The sequence below is a fragment of the Abramis brama genome (genome assembly GCF_963993115.1).
Source record: "Abramis brama genome assembly, chromosome: 13".
In the NCBI taxonomy this organism is placed as follows: Eukaryota; Metazoa; Chordata; class Actinopteri; order Cypriniformes; family Leuciscidae; genus Abramis; species Abramis brama.
This window is the reverse complement of record NC_139975.1, coordinates 18,641,307-18,665,188: the sequence shown is the minus strand read 5'-3', so window position 1 is coordinate 18,665,188 and position 23,882 is coordinate 18,641,307. Positions and strand designations below refer to the sequence as shown.

At 39.4% G+C, this 23,882-nt stretch overlaps 1 protein-coding gene across 1 annotated transcript; it reads right to left on the bottom strand.

The window, feature by feature from the left end:
• Window positions 1-348: 348 nt before the first annotated feature.
• On the bottom strand, window positions 349-18,559 carry inppl1b (inositol polyphosphate phosphatase-like 1b). The gene is made up of 27 exons (XM_084132549.1): window positions 17,268-18,559; window positions 14,989-15,052; window positions 13,272-13,410; window positions 12,612-12,750; window positions 12,341-12,481; window positions 12,131-12,218; window positions 10,938-11,027; window positions 10,703-10,825; window positions 10,496-10,610; window positions 10,303-10,403; window positions 10,129-10,231; window positions 9,836-10,032; window positions 9,576-9,693; window positions 9,333-9,429; window positions 8,392-8,530; window positions 8,070-8,169; window positions 7,853-7,941; window positions 7,585-7,666; window positions 5,659-5,745; window positions 4,779-4,886; window positions 4,549-4,637; window positions 4,352-4,439; window positions 4,006-4,161; window positions 2,827-2,908; window positions 1,898-2,705; window positions 1,664-1,779; window positions 349-1,503 (listed from the first exon to the last, which is right to left on the bottom strand). The coding sequence occupies exons 1-27, from the start codon at window positions 17,402-17,404 to the stop codon at window positions 1,410-1,412; spliced, it is 3,690 nt and encodes a 1,229-aa protein (XP_083988675.1). The 5' UTR covers window positions 17,405-18,559; the 3' UTR covers window positions 349-1,409.
• Window positions 18,560-23,882: the final 5,323 nt, after the last annotated feature.

Below are 23,882 nucleotides of genomic sequence, written 5' to 3'. Positions count from 1 at the left end.
TGGACGTCAATAATTTTAGATCAGATTCCAATTGGATATACAAATAATCAGATCTGGACTGATAGTGTGAACGCAGCTTTGGACTGGTCTAGTTTCGTCCTGATGTGGTTTGAGCAGTCGTGTTTAAATCTGCCTCGAATGCGTTTACACACGGCCTTTTCACGATCGGATAGCAATCCGATCACAGAAAACACATGAAGTGACCAGGTGTAAACAGGCCCTTTGATATTTCATTACTACTACTACTACCCCAATGCAAGCATAGTCCTCAAAGATCCTGTTTCTACAAACAACCTTCTGTACCATATTTGTTCAAGTTTAAAGATGATCAAATATCGACACTGAATAGTATTTGACATAGATTCAAAAACACCCTTTAATTACTTTTTTCTGTGACTTTACAAAACCATCATTATAATCCAAAGATAATATTACATAATTTATCAAATTACAAATATACAAATGCAAATATAAAGCACTACTTGGCTAAAAAGAGGAAAGGACTGTTGAGGTGGGAGAATGCACTTAACATCAATTTACGTCATAAATTAGAGCATAGCTAGTTTGCCTTAATAGTTTCATAGTTTGATAAGAATAAAAAGCAAATAAAATGGCATGTACACACTGAATTTTACAGTTTGTATTCAATCTCTGTGGAAAATAAATCAGGTTACACTTTCAATGGTCAGAAAACAAATGTGAACAGTTATTATTCTGTTACCTGATTTTGAAGGTAATATTTACAGTTGATCCAGCAATGTAAGACTACACTGGAGATCATAATGTTTGTTCAAGTAAGCATTAAACCTCCATGAGCTTATCTCCTTAAGTAAAGGGGAGAACAGCAATTAAATCCCTGGGGTAAACAGTAAAATAGGTATTCCTCTTAAAAGGACTAGCTGACTCCTTTAGCAAACAGTTGGTTTATGCACTTTTAGAAGGTAGTATATCTTCTCTTGTGAATAAATACTAGGCTCAAAACAGGGATATAGGCAAGCTGTGTTACAGTCACCTGACAAGGTACTGAACCACAAAGTAACATTTCACAACGAATGCTTAGATAAGACAAGGATATGACTTTGCTATTATATACACAGTATCTACGTATAAGTATCAAGACGCCCAACATAGAATAAACAATTAAAGATGTGTTTTAGTGATACATATGATTTGTTTGGATTGTTAGAAGCATGTATTGGACTATATCCACACTAGTTTATTCCACACTGTATGTTTGGGACCACAGGGACAGAATGAACACTTGGTGTGATCAGCTTTATTATGAAAGGAATTAAATTTATAATACAAAGGAGAGTAAAAAATTAGGAATGTATTAGGAATGCAAATATTGAACTTGTCATTGATAGTCTCCTGATATGACACCTGATAGTCTCTCAGGCTCTTTGCGTTCAGTCCCAGATCTTGGGAAGGTTCTCCAAGATTCTTCGTCGATGAGATGGGTTAGACACACCCGCTGTACACAGCTCCTCCTCTGTAATACCACTGCAGGACAAAAGAACAAACTTTTGGCAACGTATTTGTTCACAAAGCACCATTGCTGCTTAGAGTCATTAACTAAAGCACAAAGCAGTGAGAATAGAAGAAAATGAGGAAGACAATCTATTTAAAAATTTTCACCACATCACATCAACATCAAGCTTACCTGAAGTAATCAAGATCATCCCAACCATTGCGGCTGAGGTCCAGCGTGTAACGCTGCAAACCCAGAGTACTGAGCAGCTCCCGCACTGTTTCTGGGGCTCCATGTAAGACTGAGACCTGCAGGCACACATTGGCTTTGTATTTATCAAAGCTAAACCAGAAAGCTAATCCTAAAGTCCATGTTTACACGGTTTACTGAACAACATAATCCATAACTGAAAACTACCCAGCTCACCTCTTTCTCCCAGCTGTAGTTTCTTTCATTAGCTAAACCATAATCATACCCATGATGCCTTTGCTGAGACGACATTTCATGAAATTGGTACTTTCTGTCTACTGGCTGAAAATCCACCTCACTTAGTGATTTAGCAATTTGGAGAGCTGTAAGTGAGTTGTCTCCTGAAGCTGTAGTTGGCTGCTCTACAATCCAGGGTACAGAGGATTCATGGGCGGGAACCCTTGTGGACACATAGGGGTTTAGCTTTGGTCCATTTTGCATTGGCATGGGCCTGCCTTGATGCAGCCTGTGATAGTCCTTTCTGACTTTTTCTTTTAGTGGTGTCTGTATGTCCCAGGAGAAAACAGAATGGTTCATGTAGGAGTTTGTAAGCTTTTTGACTGACAATATTGGACCCTGTCTCATATTGATCTTATGGGACTCTAACTGTAAAGATGGATTTGAGGAAGTGGTGTGTCTTTGATTTGGGGATGTATTAGGAACATCTGGACCTGGGAAAAGCTGATAAGAGGACGCAGTCAGCGACAGTTCATTTTGAGTCTCACAAGATGGTTTATAGGGTGCTAAGGAGCCAGGAATATCAATCTCTGTGAAGTCGGATCTCCGAGCAGACCTTTTGCCATGGCTGTGACCTCCAGTCACTCTAGGGAGCTGTATCACGCTGTCTTTGGCCCGTACTAATTGTGATTCTTTGCTGGATGAGGGAATTTCTTCGACTCTCTGCAACACAGGCAACCCCTCAAAGATGAAGTATGCAGGATTGGTGTAGCTGTTTGGAGCTGCCATATACGGGGCTGATGGTGCTCTATAGTGGGAACATGAAGTGTAAGTCATCCAGTGGAAAAGGCTAGTGGAAGTGTGTGAATAAAAATGCTTTACCATAGATGAAGTAAACAATATTAGCTTAGGGCTCATTTTTAACTCACTGGGTGGGGAATGCACAGGACGAAGGGCGAGACAAATGGTCCTTCGTCATTTCCTTCTCATCCTTCTCATTACAGAGCCACTCTGTAATGTGCAGAAGACATGCATTGTGTCAAACTGTTTAAATTTTGTAGACGTCTGTGGCAGAGCCACTGGATGTTTTCTTACACCCGGCGCAATGCAGCGCCAAGCGGTATGCAAGTGTTTTTTGCTAGTTTCAGTCCGACGCAGGATATCTCAGATATAGAGATATAATTTTCATGTCCTGCGCCACGTTGTTTAAATAGCAAATGCATTTGCGCCCATTTGTGTGCCCATGGGCGTGCTGGTTTGAAAACGAGGTGTGTTCTGACGCACTGTTGGCACGTTGCTATTTTGAGGCAACAGAAATAGACAGCGCAATATTTTTTTTTGTTATTTAAAGAGCGTGTTAGTAATGTGTGCCTATAGGCGGGTCCACAACGTGCGTAAAGTCTGCTTATTAAACACAAAGGGACGCACAGCAGCACACAAACATGCCAAATATTTAAAATAAAAGGATTACAATGTAAAAGATTATTATTGTGTACATAAAGATATGGTAGAATCCGGCTTGTCCCGTAGATGGCCTGCTTGAGCATTTTTACCTCGTGCACGAGCAGTTCCGTTTGCGCTCTGGAGAAGGCTTCGGTTTTTCCACTATCAAATTCCGTCATGTAAATAGCGAATCTGCCATGGCGAGAGCGCAACTAGCATTTAAAGGGAATGGGAGATGAGATTCTGATTGGTTTAAAGCACGTAAATGATCCCACGTAAATGATCCCTTTTAGACCATGCGCCTGGCACACCGACCATTTTTCCCATCGTTAAACTAGCTTTTGGACTTTTCTAGTTAAACTAGATTTGGACACGCCCTAAGTGAACTTGCGCCCTGCGCTTTAGACCATGTGCTTAGATCGTTAAAATAGGGCCCCTAATGTTTTGTGTGCATCACTTTAAGAGTCAGTGAGATTTCAGTGAAGGTCAGGATGCATCTGGACAAGATCAGGCAGCAGGGAGCCAAAAGAGGAAGCCATGGTAGATAGAAAAGTAAAAACAGATCCAAAGCAGAGGAGGAACTAAAGCAGGAAGAAATTTAAGGGGAAAAGGTGTCCAGGGCATATTTTAAGAAGTGATATTGTAAGGCCATGTGGTTAACCTACCATAGACCCTTTCCCGGATCTTTCGGCGGTCTGGTGGTACATAGACCCTGATTCGTCCTCGAATAGAGCCCATCTCCTCTCCTCTGTGAGTCAAGCATGTCTCAAATGGATCCGATGATTTCCCTGTTACCGAGCGAAGAGGTACACAGCACTCGCCTGTAATGGCATAACTCCCATTATTCAATCAATATGACCAGAATGATTCAACAGCATTAAGGAGTTCAACAAAGTACCAAAAAACAAAGTATGTGTTATGTAGTTTGTTATGAGGAAATGGTTTTTAAAAACCAAACCACTGTTTCAGAGAAATTTAATTTAAACAGACATGATGAGCTTGACCATTTACCATATGACTCAAAGCCGTCACATGACTTCACAGACAACAGCAAGTGCTGATCCCGGAGATGCTCTAAATCTGAGAGAACTGGGTGGAACTGAGAAAAAGGAGAGACAAAAGAGATATTTGATTTACCAACCAAAACTCTCAAATCCTTATTAATAGCTCCAAATGATCATACTGAGCCAAATGATCTCTATCACAACCTTGGGAAACTGTTTGGAAGACCAGCCAAGTTTGAGAAACCCTGGCACCTCACAGCACTGTGAGTCATTTTCGGCAGAACGGCGAGGCTCTAAACAGAAGGAGAAGCATAAAGTCATAAAAAAAGAACTGTCACAATTATCTCACAATCTCCTGACATTTCAAAAGGAAACAGATTAGCAACAAAGCATAGCATGATCGCTAGCCTGATTGCACAAAAGATACCTTATACCTTCTAGACAGCGGGAGTGGAACTCGATGAAAAACTTGGCCTTGCTAGCTGTTTTCACTATGGCCTCAATCACCTCCAGCTCAATGCTGGCTCTCTCTGAACCTGAGTCTACATCCACAGAGATGGAAAAAAGGACTGTGATATAGATATGACACTAAGTGAAACAGTAAACAAATATTCAATAAAAAAAAAAAATACTTGTTCTATTTTGATAGCTGATGTGTATTTGTGAAAGGGATAGTTCACCTAACAAAATAAAATTCCTTTATCATTTATTCACCCTCAAGTGTTACAAATGCCATAAGACTTTTGTTCATCTTCGAAACACAAATGAAGTTATTTTTAATCAAATGTGAGAGATATCTGTCCCTCAATTGAAAGTCCATTACACTAAAACTTTGATGTGTCAAAAGGTTCATAAAGAGGTTGTAAAAGAACAGATTTAATTTAGGCTTTTATTCAATAAACACTGATCAAAGAACATACAACGAACACATCAAATATGGTAAATGAAAGCTAAAATGTGATTGCTTGATGCGAGAACCACTGAGGTTTGTTCTGAGCTCTCAGGTTTTATTAAAATATTTTTATTTGCGTTTATAATATGGTTTGGAATGGCATAAGGGTGAGTAACTAATGGCAGAAATTTACTTTTTGGGTCCACTAACCCTTGTTTTCTAAAAGCTTAAATAGTTTTAGGGCTTTCTCATGTTGGTGCTGTTAAAATGAACCCGCCTTGAATCCAGCCTTGAAAAATATGTGTTTAGTGGTAAAGGGAAATGGTGGTTCCTTAATGAAATGCATGATCAGCAACCCTTAATATAACTCCTTGGGTTATGAAACTTCATTATCAGAGACACAAGCTGAAAAGACTCCATACCTGTTCTGGGAAACTGTGATATTACACCGACTTCAAAAGTTGCAAAAACAGGAGAGTGATCACTAGTGAAGATGTCGTCTGTGCATCCTGATGAACAGAACCAATTTTAAATATTTGTTTTATTACTACATGCATTTGTTGCCAGTTATGCCAGGTACACACTAGCCCTGATTTTCATTCGCCGACCAGTGCCTGAAAGGAGGCAAATCGGTGCTTATTCACATTGTTCACATTGCTTAATGTGTATTATCAAAGACGCAATCTGAGAGAAGTGCCAATCCATTGCGATGCCAGTGAGATATTTAGCATGATAAATATCTGGACCTGTCTGCGACTCAGAGTCCTGCAGTGTGAAATGTATTTTGACTGGAAAATACATCGGCGACAACCTACAGCCAATGCAAGAGCAAGATACTGGGCAAGGGAAAGTTGAGGGGGAGAAGTCATAAACTGTCAGTCTTGTTTTGGATCATTTTTCATGTCAGTCATGTTTCATTATTACATAAACCAGGAACAGAACATCAGCAAGCAACCATTCTCTCTATTTTCCACATTATCCTGCATCACTGTTACAAGCTTTGATGTAAAAGCGCCACGGTTCAGACCCAAATAATATAATCTGAACGCAATTCAGCGTGGGCAGGGGGAGGGGAGAGCAAACAAACTAGGATTTGGACCAGGCAATCGAAGTGTGAAAGCACCCTTACAAGTGGACGATGGTAAATGCAGGTGTAAACAGGGTCTAAAACGTTTTGAGCTTGTCCACTTTCGTCCACTTCCAGAGGTGGTCGAAAACGCATTCGACCGGAATGCTTTCGTTGTGTAGTCGCTCATGTGGTCAAATGCATTGAACAACCCCTCCAAAAAAACTATTCTCCATCTACTGAGAATGCGTAAACATTATGGGAAGCGCACTAGCCAGACGGGATTTAAACTTTGTCGGCTGAAGACCCAAGTTTGGTATGGAGACAAAAAACGTACCAAGCGCAATGTTCTCTCACCATTCCTGATTTCTAACACACACTCACAGCGTTCGGTGTGGTCTTACGGCTATCAGAGCAAAAATGATAGCTTCTGTTCTCCTTGTGTTTTTCCCGTCATCAAACTTATTTCATCCATTAGATCGAAAGATCTGAAAAAGCCCATATATTTACCCACCCATAGATTGACTGACCCTCCCCTCAAATAAATAAGGACATAAGTGGTTGTAAAGTGGGCAAAAGAGACTTAAAACACCAAGTGTAAACTGTCTCCCTCATCCACCTGTGATCCCATCGATCAAAACGCATCTTAATATCAAGTGTTAGCAGGGTCGGATCAAAGTCTATTCATTCAACTCAATCATCTCTGTTCTTATCAACGCTTCCCCTTTTGTGGTACATGCTTACAAAATTCATTCAATTCTCAATGCTACAATTGGTGTCTTAATGAGACTTCAAGCATACAAACCATCCTCTGAATTGCACATCAAATTCCCATCACATAAAATGCTGCCATTAAAAAAGTTAATTAAAACACTAATGTGAGGTAGTTATAAAATACTATGCATTTGGTCAGTGTTGGCTGTGATCATATACACTGGCATAATATATGTGTGAGGCTTTCACTGAGGAGGCTGAATTCACATAATTGGAGCAGACAGACAGACAGGATATGACTCTGATCATGGACCACAGACCTACAATCATACCCAAAGTAAATATTTGCTGTGCAGAGTAGCTACACACATCTCATTCCAAAATGCTACAAAAATAGCAGTCCAATGTTTTAATTTCTCCCCTAAAGCTAAAGTGCAAACCAACAAAGGAGTTTGTCTAGCCACTTCATGTATTATTAATACATTGTAATGCACTAATGCTACATTATTCCTATTTTACATGATTTGACAAACACTTGAGAATAAGAAGTGAAAGAAATTAAATATACCATATGAGGTACAGGTTATGTGAGACTCTGGGTAGGACTTCCACAGAACTCTGTCACACCATGAGGGCCCATTGACTTGCACCTAAAGAAAGTTTATATAGTTTTAAAAACACAATTATTAATTAAGATTAGTAATTGTAATCTGTGGTTGTCACACATGATCATCCCAATCATATCACCGATTTTGATTCATATGGCATTTAGAGTGTAAAAAGGATGTTTGAGCTATTAACTGAAGCAACAGAATAAATGAAATAGAAAGTCTTACCCCACTGGACTTGTATTTCTGCCACAGATAACAGTCTCTAGAACCACGTTCATACCGATAGGTGGGGGGAAACAAAATCTTCTCCTCCTCTTAACAGAGAGAGCAAGAAATAAAGTATCTGTTAATGCTTTTTTTGGCCCACATGTTGCTGTGTAACCTCGTTGATTGATTTCATGTGTGTTATCCATGGGAGTGGAAGAGCAGCCGCTGTTCTTACTAAAGTTAAAAAAGGCCTTTCTTCTGTGCCGCTCTCTAGTTAATTGGTCTGCACACATCAGCTCCTCAAATTCTCGCTTTGAAACATGCTTCAATATGTCCTGCAAAAGAGAGGCCTAGGTCAGGGACAGCTGACTTTAAAATATGATATAAGTCAGTACAAGTATTCACAGAACAACATAGTACAACTCCAACTATGGGGTCTCTTTGGAGCAATGTTTAAATGGCTATAGATCACAGTTAATAAAAAGCAGTGAGCAGGAATAAGTAAAGCTGGAGTGACTAATGTCTACACAGTAATAAAGCAGATTAAGCTGTGTAACCAGTGCATCCAGGTCCAGGCGGTAGTTGAGGTCTCCACACCAAAAGAGATGATTGAAACGAAGGCTAATGTCAAAGGTGCTGAGCTGCTTTTCACCAAGAGACAAAAGTCTGAGGATGTCTTGGAAGTTGTGGTTCCTCCTAAGAAAATAAAGAGGAACAGTGCAAAATAGACACTCTCACTTAAGCTATCATTCAAAAGCTTGAGGTCAGTAATATGTTTTCAACGTTTTTGAAAAAAGCCTCATATGCTTACCAAGGCTAAATTAATTTGATCAAAACGACAATAAAAAAGTAATATTATTTTAAACATTAAAATAAAAATAAAAATGTATTATTTGATGAACAGAATGTTCAAAAGAACAGCATTTATTTGAAATGGAATTATTTGGTGACAATGTAAGTCTTTCCTGTCACTTTTGATCAACTTAATGAGTCCTTGCTGAATAAAAGTATTAATTTCTTTAAAAAAAAGGTCTACCTGAGCCCAAACTTTTAAACAGGAGTGCACAAGACGTAATAAACACAACGTTATCCGTTGCATAAACTTCTTAGACTAGTCTTAAAAGTTAGTCAATCTAATTTTATTCTTCAAGATGGCCATAATGGTTACATAAAAGTGTAGATTGGTCAAATTTTATGCTAAAAAGTGAATATTTCTCCACAAGTTTGTGTTCTGAACGACCTTAATGTCTGACAGGTTGTGATCCTTGTTTAGTAAATTATACCCAGTTTTTTCCTCTGAAACCATTTACAAAGTCAGAAAGTGTATGACACCATAATGTTTTAAAAACTGTTTAGATTTTTAGTCATATAGTGTATTCCATCCTGAAAGATAAAAAATTTGGCCTGTTATGTGGTCTGCAATTGTTTTTTCTGTTGAAGTGGTCTGCCACCTGAAAAAGTTTGAGATCCACCGCTCTAAATATATGTGTGTGAATACCTGAGTGCTTTATCACTACCAGAAGTCAGATGGCAGTTCACAAAGCCCATTGAAGTGCCGTTAAAGAGAAGAGAAACTCCTACTGCTCCCTTATTTCCTGTAACCACCAAGACAAAACAAATTATTCATCACTTGGTTTGGTTTCCTTGGCTACAAAATACAGAGGTTGTGAGAAAAGAGGGGGAAAGGAGAGTTAGGTCATTAGTGATTGTGCTGTTTGTTTTAAAAAAAGAAGATTTGTACCAAGCGTGTTCCCCAGGCCAGTTTTTACACTAGCGGTGTTTACTTGACTGATGCATCCTTCATGCTCTGATTTTACAAACACAGCCAGTCTGATATTCCAAAGGGACTGTACTGCCACCTACAGGAGGAAACACAAAACACACTCACAATCTCCTCTCACCATTGTAACACACTCAAATGTAATCTAATCAAATGAGTAATAGAGATACATGATCACTTAAGAAGAAGATTTGAAGATTTAGATTTTTATAATGTTAGACCTGTTTGAAGTCGATGTTGGTTGCACTCCGAAGCGTGGCTCTGACGTGTTCAACCCACTCTCTCTCGCCCTGCGGGTTGTCCTGAGTGCCCACTGCATATATATCATGAGGCAGAGAGGCAATGGACTCATCTGGGGTGAGACCCAGACCACAGCAAGTAACCCAAGTCTGCAGTGAAGCAGGTGGTGGAGTGTCCCCTGCAGGCAAAATACAGATACAACAATAAAATATCTTGCTGCAGGTGTTGAAGCCATAATATATTTTATAACTAATTATATATTGTATATTGATACCCATATTCCAGGTGCCCACAAACACAGAGATGACATCAAGCTCAGACTGCTGAGAGTGAGCAGCTTTCATAAGCTGCAGCAGTCGACAGAAGGCTTCGCGCTTCTGGTGAAGAAACATCAGTACTTTAGATTTAGTACGTTTAAGGTAAGCCAATTCAAGTCTTGTCCCCTCACCTTTATGCTCTCAAACACCAGTTCTCTCGGTGGGTTGTGAAGACTGTCAACGACCATCTTCAGTTTGGCAGGGCCTTTCTGAAACTTTACCAACTGCACGACTAAAACAAAAACATTAGACGGCATTTACTAGCCTTGCATTATAATAATAGAGACTAAAGTAAGTAATGTTTTCAAGGCAGGGTTAACTCACTCCTGTTGTGTGTGACAGTCTCCACACCAAATGAGCCAGACTTCTTGTCAAATAGCAGCACTCCTGCATCTATGTCTACCGACACTGTTTGCCTGCCATACCTGACCACCTTGACCTTGACATTCGAACACATGCACATAAATAAATGCACACACTTTCATAATTAAAATATTAGCACTTTGAGGAAGAAAATAGACATTGTGCTACCTGAAAGCTGTGGACGGGATTGGGTCGGGCATGCTTTTTGTTAGCTGTTACTGCCTCAGGAGGAGTGGCTGGTTGCAAAGATAAGTTGTGATTGCTTACAGCTTCTTGCAAAGCTTTGAGAACCTGAAAAAGACATGACATTGCTATCATTATTACAAGAAATGCAGAAAGATGACATGTATGTGGTTTGTGTGTGCCTGCGCATGCTGTTTTTATATTTCATGTGTGTCTCTACCCTCTTCTCCAGAGAAGACAACAGGTTACAGAGGGTAGTGAGCTTGTGAAGTAGATTATCCATGTTTTCTTCAGGACTCGTTCCTGTATTCTAATGAAGAGAGAGTTAATGAGAAAACAGGAATATATGAGGAAAAGGTGGAGAAGCAGAGCATTAGACCCAAAATTTGCTTCCTGGAAGATACTGTTGTCTTTGCACTGCTAGCTCGTGCAGAAATCACCTATACACAAGTCTAGGGTGCTGTGGTTTGTGCATTATGCTGCAATGTTGTGAGGTTGCAAAGGTGTTCTGGGTGGTTGCTATATAATTGTTTACTGGCAAAAGAGCTCAAGGTTCCGTTCTATGATATTCTGATCCCTAATGTAAGGGACTGGTTCACAACCAGGGAGCAGGAGCCCACTAGGGGCCCTCAGAAAATGTTCAAAGGGCCGCAGGATGACTTAAAATGATTTCAATTTATATATTAATAATAATAACACAATTGGTTAACATTTATCAATATATTAATATAATATAACTTCAATCAGGATATACAGTAAACCATAGTCTTTCCTCAAAACACAAAATAAATTGTCGTTAATTAATATAACACCCCCAGTTTCTGTTGATAAAAAAAGTTTGAAAACAAGCAACTTTATCATAATTACAGTATAAATATCAGAGGAATTAATGAATACTGAATGAAAATCAATGAATATTGTGTGTGTAGGACGGTGATGGACTTTCGAATAAAAAATGTCGAGAACCATTGGTCTAAGGGATTTTTTCCTCTGATTTAAACATCTATAACATCGCGTAAATAAGTCCGTCAGATCATTTAGAAAGGTAATCGGAAACCTTTCCTCAACGAGCTGCATGATTTGAGTAATTATTTATGTCTGTAGTACAAAAGACAAATTATACACAAAATTTTTATATTTAGGGTCAGGGCTTTGTTCAGATCTCTAATAAGAAGTATGAGCAATGGTGATGTCTATCTTTGCAAAGACCAGTAAAGATCTCATTCCTGTTTGAACTAAAACTTTGAATCTGTTGTTCTGGTTCCATATATCAGCCACACAGTGCATGTGCAATCCTTTATAAAAATGTTGCGTATGAAGCAAACTTATTAAACTAAAGACATATAGGACTGATTAAAAATAGTAGCTTACTATATTAGCCTTATGTATGTGTAAAACCAAAATGGGATGTACCTGCATTGTGGGAAAGGTGAGATGGCCGCTAGGATGATCAAACACTTTCGCCAAAGTCTCCAAACTAGACAGTGTCTGGTCAATCTCACTGTGATAAACAAATCAGGGATAATGTTTTGCCAGGACATGTAACAGTCATTATTCAAATGTTCTTCTTTCAAATAATTGCAGCAGTGTGTGAAAGGACATGTGATGTTAGAGAAACAGCACCTGTGCAGACTGTCACATGCACGGCTGAGGATACGCTGAAAGTGTTGAAGTCCTGACGCGCCCCCTTTCACATTCTCCAGGTCCTTACACACATTGCCATGCAGATACTCATCTAGTAATGGGATGATCTCGCAGCCTAAACTGCAGAGGTAAACATCGGTACAATGAGCTGTAAAAGTGGCAATAGTGTTCACACAGTTCTTTGACAGTGTTTTGTGATGTGATCCAAAAGTTTGATATTGATCCATAGGTCAGGTGTGAATGAATGTACCTATTTGGGCGGAGCTCCTGAAGCCTCTGCAGAAGTAAATGAGGGACTGCTGAACTGGAAGGTGGAGGGTAGCTTGCAGGGGACATTGCGCGTGGTGGAGGGGTGGCAAATGTTGAACCTGGCTTCTCATCGTCACCATCTTCAACGAGAAGACACCTGTATTTAAGCTTAAAAATGTGAATGTTGTGCCTGTGGGTAGAACTGTGTCACAGCAAAATATCACACAAAATATAATATACACTTTGCTAACAGGGCTGCGGATTAAATGGTTGCAAATGCAACAAAACAGAAAAAAATTGTGTCAGTCCTGCGGTTTCATCAGATGTCAGCCGCGCACCACAGTATTTTCTGGAACAACAAACATAGCTTAAGCCATGATGTCCGATTCGCAAACAAATGACTCATTTGAACCGCTTCTTTTTAATGAAGCAATCAAAAAAGATTTACGTAGCAGCCTCAAACTCGTGGTTTGAATTGGATTGTGAATCATTCACAGCTGCACTGTTACTGCGTTCACATCTGACTCCTTCAAATAGTGATTTTTCATTTATGTCCAATTCTAAATTATGAGCTTCTGAACAAACATCTTTATCAAAGTTTCTTGTATTTGTCAATTTTAAGAAGCATCTGGAGTCCACTATGCTTCCTATCCCGTCTTACCTGAGCTCTCATCGTTGGGCTCTGATTCACGCATAACAGGGTAAAGCAAAGGGGCCACCAGACCTTTGTGAGGGTGTTGATACCCCACAACTAAATCACCAAGAGTACGGAAACAATTCACCTGCACTCCCTGCGTGGCCTGAAATAAAAACACACACAACCCAACACATAAAAGCAAACAGATTCACAGATCAAATATACAGCAGGACAGCATGAGGATTTGAAATGTGCATTACAAAATTTCACAATTCTATCCTGATTAAGGGAGGTTGGAAAGGGAACAGTGGTGTAGTAAAAGGTTGACAGGAATAATGGTATCATCAAAAGCATGAAAACATTTGTGACAAATTGTAAATGATGAGAGATCCTAAACTTTTTTAAATCTTATACTTTTTTACACAACCTTTTACATTTTATTTATATTTAAGAATTGGCAAACTTTTTATTAAACTACAAATATTTGGAATTCTGACAGATTAGGGTCCAATTCTCACTATTAAGTTGCTTATTAGCTTGCATATTACTAGGATATTATTATAAAGCACATATTAATGCCTTATTCAGCATGACCATATTCTACATCCCTTAATCCTACCCAATACTACCCAACTACCTTACTAACTATTAATAAGCAGTAATTAGGAGTTTATTGAGGCAAAAGTCATAGTTAATAGTTAGTTAATAGTGAGAATTGGACCCTAATCTAAAGTGTGACCAAAAAATTATTTGAGACTCTATATCCTGAGTAAACTAAAAATTGCAGAATTGCTAGGTTTGCCACAACAAGAAGTTGGTCTAGGTAGGGTAACTCCCAAAACATTTAAGTTTTTCCGCTTTATGGACCAAAGATACAATTACATTATGATGCTCTCATTCTAGCGTCTGCCAAACTCTACATACCACAAACAGCCACTGGCCAGCTACCCACTGTGCAAACAAGGGCACACACACACACACTTAAACCATCAGGCATCATGACAAATAAAATAACCCGCTCTTTGAATGGCTTTTTTTAGAAGCTTGTATTTTCAAAGTATGGTCAATGAAGCCATTTTGGCAAAAACGTTAAATTATTTCCCCTAAAATCTCTATATAGCAGAATGTTTTCCTTCCAAGAGTGCAGCTCTTGAAAAGCGATTAAAAGAAATCAGACACTGGGAGGGGGAGAAATTTCAGAAAATTATCCTGTTTTACAATAGAAATACTTAAAGAACACTTAAACAATTTATGACTTGTGTCTGTGTTTCTGTATTAATTCTGTGCTTTAGGAAACCGGCATTTTAAAGTCACCTTTAAAAACACTAACACTTTTGGAAGAGTGTTTCTATATGAAACAGACCAACATGCCTTATCCATGCAGTAAAGAATTAGTACAAAAGACCCACAATGCATCTAGCACTGCTGCATGCCCAGAAACATTTATGTCACACATATTTTAATCTCCACACAGACAGACAAACCCATTCCAGTCGTTCTTCACTGGATCTGAAGCGTGGGTGCTGGAGGAATGTGTGTGAAACATTTTATTGACAGCAATGCCACTGAGGTCATTTTGAAACCACGTAGCTTTATGCTTCTAGACAGCAGACAAGACTGCTTCTCTTTTTTTGTGAAAGTGAAAGTAACAATGAATGTCAAGCAATTTGCATGTGAAATTTAAAATTCATTAAAAGGTAATCCTGCCAGGATATGATTAGCAGACCCTTTGTCTTCTCACCTGCACAGCCAATAATCCATCTGCATCAGGGAGGATTCGGTATGTATGAACATGTCGCTGGAATCTATGTACAAAACAGACAGGCTGTTGAATCAAAGACAATACAGTAAAATAAATATTCTTTAAGCCATTGTTCACCCAAAAATGAACATTCATGTCTATCAAAATGTAGTGACTGTCTTCCTCCTATGGAGCACAAAAGGAAACATTAGGCAGGATGTTTGCTGCTCTTTACCATACAATGAAAGTGAATGGTAACCATGACTGTCAAGCTAGACTTTCAGTGATTAGCAACCTATTTGTCACACAGAGCTATCATATGGCTTCATAAGACTTTAAAATTAGTGCACAAGTTCTATGGACCACATTCATAGTGCTTTTGGGCTTTTATGCATTTATAGTGCTTTTTCCTTTTTAGGATTTCGACAGTAGAAGACTGAAGGCTCATGACATTCTGCTAAACTTCTCAATTGGTGTTTAGCAGAAGAAAGAAAGTCATACAAGTTTGGAACAATATGAGGGTGAGTAAATGATGACAGAATTTTGTTTGATAAAGAATAATATTTTCTGCAATTATTCACCTGTGACCACATAAATAGGTTTTTAGTTTCATTAAGCTATTCTGAATATAAATTGTTATATGTTTGTGTTTTCATTCAAAAAATGAATTCATTGATTCACCCTCACGTCATTCCAAACCTGTAAGAAACTTTTTTTCTTTTGTGGAACGCAAAAGAAGATATTTTGAGAAATGCCTCAGAAGAAAGAAGAAAGTAAATGATGACGAAATTTAAAAAAATTGGGTGAACTACCCCTTTAAAGCACTTCTTCATACAATTTTTCTCTTATCTTCTTAAGTTATTATCTTCAGTAAAACTCTCTCAGAAACATCTTATCAAAGAAATATCTAAACTGTTCTATATCACCATAAAGTTCATCAGCTTTAAATCAACATTTTCAATGACAATTAAATATCCTGTTCTGATAGAAATTCAGCTATGGTACAGATCGTGTGGTACAAATAAATGGGTCATTGTGTGGCTTAATGAAACAAAGTGTGCACACTGGACATTAATGTTTTCCATGGTCACCATGGGATTATAAATTATGAAAGTAGGGTAAAACCTCATTAATACCATATGCAAAACCACAGTAAAATAAAGTTCCACCTGTTAATGTGGTCACATCCTGTGACATTGTATGTCAAATCATACAAGATCATATTTCTGTGCCCATTAGAGGTTAGATAAACCACAATTTGTGCTCATTCACATTTGGCCACAGAACCCAGAACCCAGGGTTCTGAACCCAGAACACATATTTAACCAAGCCCAATGAAGACAATTAAAAACCCCATTGTTTAATCTAAAACAAGAGAAAAAAACAGAGAGGAAGTTGGCTGTGACTGTGTGATTAGATGATTTGCATGTGAACTGTTTCAGAGAGAAGAGATGAGGTAGAGACCAAGGGAAAGAATGAACCAGAGTCAGACAACGAGCAAAAAAGAGAATAAATGAGAGAGAATGAAAGAAAGAAAGTAGGGAGAGCAGTTGAAGCTGGAGGGCTCAGCCTTCAGGAATGTGTCTGGCTGTGGGCTGCAGTAGAGAGAGAGCAGTGCGGTCACTGGAGCCTATTCCCTCCTGCAGGGGCCAGAGACAGGAGGAAAACAGGGGAAACTGAGGCCTGAACAAAGCTGACCAAGTGGGGCCTATAGGGCTGCTGTAGACTGAGTCTCGTCTCCTGCAGCTCATATGCATTGAGACAGACAGTACTAAACAATCTGAAAGGTCTTGCCAAAATTCTGCTAAAACCTGATGGGGAAGGCAGACACATGGCTGTAAAATCCATCTCACAAGCACAGACTATAGAAAAGGGCTACAATAGCTCATCGACTTCTTGACAATACCTGATAACTATTGCGATTTATATGAAATTGTCAGTGTGCATAACCCTGAAGTGCTGTGGATAGACAGCTGGGTGTGGTGCCAAACTCATTCCGGGTAAATTCATTGAATTGCTAGGAAATGCGTGACAAATAAAAACAATATGTGTTCTAAAATCAGCTCAAAATATCAACCATGTCTGATATCCTCCGACTGGATTGAATCATAGTCTGAAGCTTAAAAAAATGAAGTCTGTGCAAATCACTACGTGATTTTCTCTCAACCTGCAATCTGCAAACTGACTCTGACTTTTGACAACCAGAGTCGACTCATCAGACAGCAAATCTATAGGCAAAAGTCGTGTAGTGTATTCCAGCATTAAGGTGTTGTACTTACAGCAGACACAAGGCATAGGCTCCAGGCACAGATTCGCTGTCCCTCACCAAGAAGCTTCCATCTCTCCCAGCATGGGCCAGCAGCTCTTCGGCTTGCACACGGCTGATGTCCCGATGGTACCAAGTCGCTGCTGTCATGGTGCTTTCAAAAGAGTGTTCTAGCAGAGTGTCCTTCAGTCTAATTTTCAAAAAACAGGTTTGAATCTGACCTGTTGAATACAAGTTAGGTGAAAGATCTCATGCTTGATCTCCAGTGATGCTAAAACCGGAGGTCCACACTGTCATCCCCTCTTCTTCAGAAGCTGAGCATGAGTCAGATTCAGCAACATTACAGCCTCAAAAAACCTTCTTGTTTACACTGTCTAATAAGTTTTCCCTCCTATGAGCATGTGCATTTCAAAGGCAGGATGCGTATTTGGCCAGAGGGCAGATCCAGGACCGGCCTCCTCCTCTCGTGAGTTGTTCTGACTCCACTTGTGAGAGCTCATGACAGAGCGCCCATACACATGCTGCTCACCCCCTGACAAAAGCTCCCTATTGTCTGGCAGCGAACATCCTCTGTGTAAACTCATCCAAGAAGAGGAACCAAGAGTAAAGAAAAAGCACCAGCTCCAGACTGTGCAGATATGAAAAGGCAGTGTAGTAGTAGCCCTCCACCACAAATTCAAATACTTTTGCACTCGGTTGGTTTTGCCTTATAAGGGCAAGGCAACACCCCTCTGAGAACTTCAGCTGATGTCTGCAAACTCCAGTAAAGGATAGTTAACTACAGCCAGAGGTTGGCCAACAAGCTTTAGGGTAAGAACCAGACCTGCACTCCATACGCAGAGATGATTGTGAAGGGAAAACCACGAGAGTCGTCACGCAGAAGTAAAATCGGAATGTATGGACCCTCGGCAAATGGAAGGAAGTGCTTCACAGCTCCAGATGGCAGAGGAGGAAGAAAGAGCAGAAAAAATGAAAACACTAACCTGAATTCCTCTAAGTGACCTCACATCATTGGTGGTACATGAACCTGAGCACAGCACTTTAGGAACTTTCACTCTCTCTCGTTCTGTCTTTCTATCCTTCCCGGTGAACTTCAGAAAACGCCATCCCATCCCATTCACAATAACATTGTAACTAAATCATGGTCACATGCTTTGAATCGGTCTCTGCAGTTCTCTCCCGGTCATATGCTCACAGCTTCAGATCATCTGTGCTACTCTTCCAGTTGTTTTTCTCTCACTCCTTGTTGGCTTCCCAGCTCTCTCTCTTCCTCGAGCCTCTCTCTTCGTCTCCCTCTCTCTGTCCAGGAAGTGAAGAACACAAGCTCCACCATATGGATATGATCATCCCCCTTTCTCTGCGTCTCTTGTTTTGTTCTTCTCCTCCTCCTGCCCTCTTTTTCTTCGCTCTTTCTGTTTCCAGCTGCCTGACTAACACCATCCCTCATTGCTCAGCAAAAACAGTCTGCAAACCTCTCCACCACACACAAATAGAGAACTCCACCCCCAAATCTCTGTATGTTGTGAGTGGGCTATAAAAAGTCATTGTTTTTCCACTATTAAGCAGCTATGAAGGAAGTAAAGCGGTCCCAAGAAGTTTCTACCGCACCCGTTATCCGTAGTGTTGTCTGTTCAGTGTTTTGGAAATAGACCACAAGGTCATATGAAGGTACAGGTTTTTGAACATGTTGGAGTATTCAGAGGCAACATTTAGTGCCAACAGCACCTCCGTTGTGAAGCACTGATCAAGACAAATGATAATGGAATGTAAATAATCTCTATTTTTATCCCCATAAATATTTAAACCAAGTTGCACACTTTTCCATCTCAGCTCTGTTGTGGATTTCTGGTTCTGATATGCATTAAACTTTTGCATTTAAAGGCTGATCGCAACCTACTGTACTTTCAAAATGTAATTATTGTATTAATTGCAAATTGATGGATGGTGAAAAGAATTGAGCCACTGAATGTGAGTTTGTAAAACATTGCCTAAATGGCTATTTTTTCAGGGAGGATAACATTATCAAATAGCCTACGTGATGTCAACAGGAAAAGAAAACGTGATGTCATCCACTTCAGAGGATGAGCAATTTACAAGATTACAAAAACAAACTTTTTCCTTTTGGAATAAAGTGATGAACTGTTCATAATAGGACAACTGTGGGATGTGCATTAAGAAAGTAAACAGGGTCATTTTGAATTCTTGTTGACTTCACTGTGAATATGCTGCATTCCCTTAATGTCAGTGCTTAGGCCCCATTCACACAGCAAAAATTCTTCTTATGAGTAGGCCTACATTTATCTTATTTACTTTTCTTTATAAAATATCTAAAAACCCTTAAAGCTAAATAAACTTACTTTACATAAAATTTCAAGACTTGTTTTCACTGACTACATACAAAAAGTATAGTTTTTGGCGTGCTGCGTGATCTTTTCACTTTTTTTACTTGTTCATACAATCATCTTCACTTAAAACAAGTGAAGAAATCTGCCAATGCTGTAAGACTAAATATTTGTATTAAAGATACATTCTCTTAATATCTTATATAATGTTGTAAAAACTGAGGGTCACATAGTTGGACCTGACAGTTTTTCTGTTCTTTTCTGAAGGTACAGTCCATCCTATTACCCCCCGGGTCATGTTTACAAAACACGCAATGGATTACAGTCCGTCTCTAACCCAGGCTAAGCTATCTAAGACATGCTCTTAGTAGCCAGTATTTCATACAGTTCATAAGATAATGTGTTGCTTCTATTCACCTGAGGGAAAATTGGCTTTTGTAAGCACCGAACACAGGCAAATAACTGTTTCCAGAGTTTTTACTTGGCGAACGTACACTATTTAGATGGATCATGTCCTAAACCGCATGCTAAAACTCTCCAATCCTAGCTCAAGCAGAGCTCGAGATTAATTTTAATCACATTAATTTTTGACTGCATTGGCCGCTAATTCAGAGTGAGCCATTAATACCAGCAAAGATCAGACTAGCAAAGAGCATTACCTGCTTATTCCAAAGTATTATGAGAAACAAACAGGTGATGGAAGAGGATTTGCTCTCTCTAAAGATAGATCCCTGGTGTTTAAATAGAAATTTGTGGCTATTTAAATTGCTTGTTTAATTTGAAAACCCTCATGAAAATAGTAGTAGGCTACAATATACAGTATGGTCTAGTAGTCTAGTTTCTATTTGAGTTTTAAAAAGTGAGTAGTGAGTACTAAAATAAATGTTTGAATTCTGAGATCAACTCAAGAGACAATTTTCTAGTGTTCAGGTATCCAAAACAGCGTTCTTACACCGTGAGGAGATAAGAAAAGGTCTAAGACATTAGGAAAGAGGATTATGTGTACTAGCCAAGCAAATGCACATTAACAAGCGGTCCTTTAAAGATAAACCAATTTGTTCTGTTTTACGGGTGTGTGTGGGGGGGGGACTAAAATCATCTTAAATTGTCTCAAATCAAACATGATTTCTTATTGAGTTTTAAATAACAGACTCCATGTCTGTACTTTCCAGATAAGTCATTTAAATTAGTCATATGGGGAGTGAGCGTTTGTGACTACAGGAAATGAAACCAAGATGTTTAGTTCTTGGTCGAAAACTGAATTTGGTTGGGAAATTTGGTTGAGATGTGAACCTTAGTAAAAGTATATCTTAGTAAAAGGAGCAAAGTCATGTGTTGTCACCTAGACCACCTGTTTTGAATATAAATTGGTTTGTACCAAAAACATAAGAAAGCCCCAGTAAACAATTATCATTAAATGTTTTTATTTAATTTTTTATAACATATAAATTAAAAAGTAACTTATGTGCCCTTTTCCTAAATGTAAATGCTTAATGAAATGGTTTTAAAGGTAACATCATGAATTTTGAATTTTGTAAAAAATATACACTATATTGCCCGAAGGTATTGGAACACCCCTACAAATCATTGAATTCAGGTGTTCCAATCACTTCCATGGCCACAGTTGTATAAAATCAAGCACATAGGCATGCAGACTGTGGGCCCTATTTTAACAATCTGAAACGCAAGTATCAAACGCAAAACGCAAGTAACTTTGTGGGCGGATCTTGACGCTGTTGCTATTATACCGGCGGGATAAATGACTCTTGCGCCCGACGTAAATCTAAAATGGGTTGGTCTGAAGTAGCTTCATTATTCATAGGTGTGGTTTGGGCATAACGTGAAATAAACCAATCAGAGCGACATCTCACATTCCCTTTAAGAGCAGGCACGTTTGTTCCATGGCGGATTGCTATTATAACGGCAGATTTGCCAGGCGCACGCCAGGAGCGGTTCACAGCCGAGGAGACCGACGTTCTCGTCAGGGCCGTAAAAGACAGAGAAGTGACATTGGGGATGGGAGAAACCCACCCAGATTAGCTTCGGTTAAACAGGCGCATGATAATTTGGGTAAACGTGTAAGCTAGATTTATGCCTATTTTTTCACATCTTCATGGACACAACAATGATTTCGTGTGTTAATATTTTTCCTTGTAATAATGTAGCCTATGGTTTGCAAAAATGAAAACTGCTGCTTCTGTGTAGATGAGAGAATCAAAGTGTACGCGCGTTGTGCACACGCTACATTATGGCCAAGCATGCGCCCTCAAAATAGCATTTGAATAACATGCGCAACGCGCCACTGACTTTAGACTAGGTTTTTCCTGGTCAGTGGCGGAATTGTTTTCTAAACCTGCAAAATAGCACCAGGGAACGTTTGCGCTGGAACACGCCTCCTCTTTCGCTGAACCGCCCCCAAGAGCGCAAGTTCATTCCCTAACTTACCGACGTGCGTCTGTGGAGGGAAAAGTCCGCTGTGCGCGGGTGCAAAATAGGAATGATACATGCGTCGGTGTACAAAGTTAATTGCGCTGGGTCCAAGATAGGGCCCTGCGTCTGCAAACGTTTGTGAAAGAATGGGTCGCTATCAGGAGCTCAGTGAATTCAAGCGTGGTACCGTGATAGGTTGCCACCTGTGCAATAAGTCCATTCATGAAATTTCCACACGATGGGCGAGTCTGGGTTTGGCAGTTGCCAGGAGAACGGTACTTGCCTGACTGCATTGTGCCATGTGTAAAGTTTGGTGGAGGGGGGATTATGGTGTGGGGTTGTTTTTCAGGGATTGGGCTTGGCCCCTTAGTTCCAGTGAAATGAACTCTTAATGCTTCAGCATACCAACACATTTTGGACAATTTCATGCTCCCAACTTTGTGGAAACAGTTTGGGGATGTCCCCTTCCTGTTCCAACATGACTGCACACCAGTACACAGAGCAAGGTCCATAAAGACATGGATGAGCGAGTTTGGTGTGGAGGAACTTGACTGGCCTGCACAGAGTCCTGACCTCAACCCGATAGAACACCTTTGGGATAAATTAGACCGGAGACTGCAAGCCAGGCCTTCTCGTCCAACATCAGTGCCTGATCTCACAAATGCACTTCTAGAAGAATGGTCAAAAAATTCCCATAAACACACTCCTAAACCTTGTGGAAAGCCGTCCTAGAAGAGCTGAAGCTGTTATAGCTGCAAAGGGTGCGCCAACTCCAAATTGGCTACGGATTAAGAATAGGATGTCATTAAAGTTCATGTGCATGTAAAGGCAGATGTCCCAAAACTTTTGGCAATATATAGTGTATGTATCCGTAGGGTATAGTCAGTAAGTCTAACTCTTAAAAACAGCTTATACTTGAAGTGTTTTAGAACCTAATTTGCTTATGCTGATGTGGAGGTCCACACATGTTTTGGAAAGTGTGGTAGTGAATGACAGGGAAGTGCTTGGTGCTTGTGACCTCTGACCTTGTTCAGGCCAGCAGGGTTAGAGACATGAGCAGCTGTGTTTAAGGAGATCACATCTAACTGATGCCCTGTTGAACACACACACAATCAAAGTCAGCATGTGTAAAAGTGTCTATTAGAGTTAGCCCTGGTTATTTAGAAATTATTTACAGCTGTTTTAAGATTATTATTGTGCATTCAGCTGACAAATGTGTTGATATACCTGATTTAAGTAATCATAGATTTCATTATGATTAGCTAGTTGGTGACAGAGTTTAACAGAGCATAATAGTAATAAATAAATAAAAACACCTTGACATGCCACCAGAACAGAGATCACAAGCCTGATAACCTTAGACCATCTGTTACAGCAGGTGTGAGTTGTGGTAAGAACCAGGTCCCAGCCTGATCCTCTCTCTTTCATCCTCAGAAAATGGATTATATCGGTCACAACTTAAATTGTGTTTTTGTTCAATACCTTTTAACAATAATACCTTGTTATAATTGCATTTTGTTTTAACAAAACGTTTTTATTTGGGGGAAAGTTGGGACCATAATGACAGATATTTGTGTTTTAGGAATGCTACACACCATATAAAACAACTAATAGCGACACCTAGTGGCATGGATGCAGTATCATACAAAAAAAATAGTTTTCTTTACATATATACTGTATATATTGTGTATGAATTTATTTATTTTTGATATTAGTTTCTCACTGTCAATTTCAGATAATGATCTCAAAGACATGTTGAGTGTCGTCGTGTATTACTGTAGTAACAGCCAATCAGCTGTTTGTACTACATGCCTCAGCCACAAATAAAAATCCCCCTGAGGGTACAATGACAATGT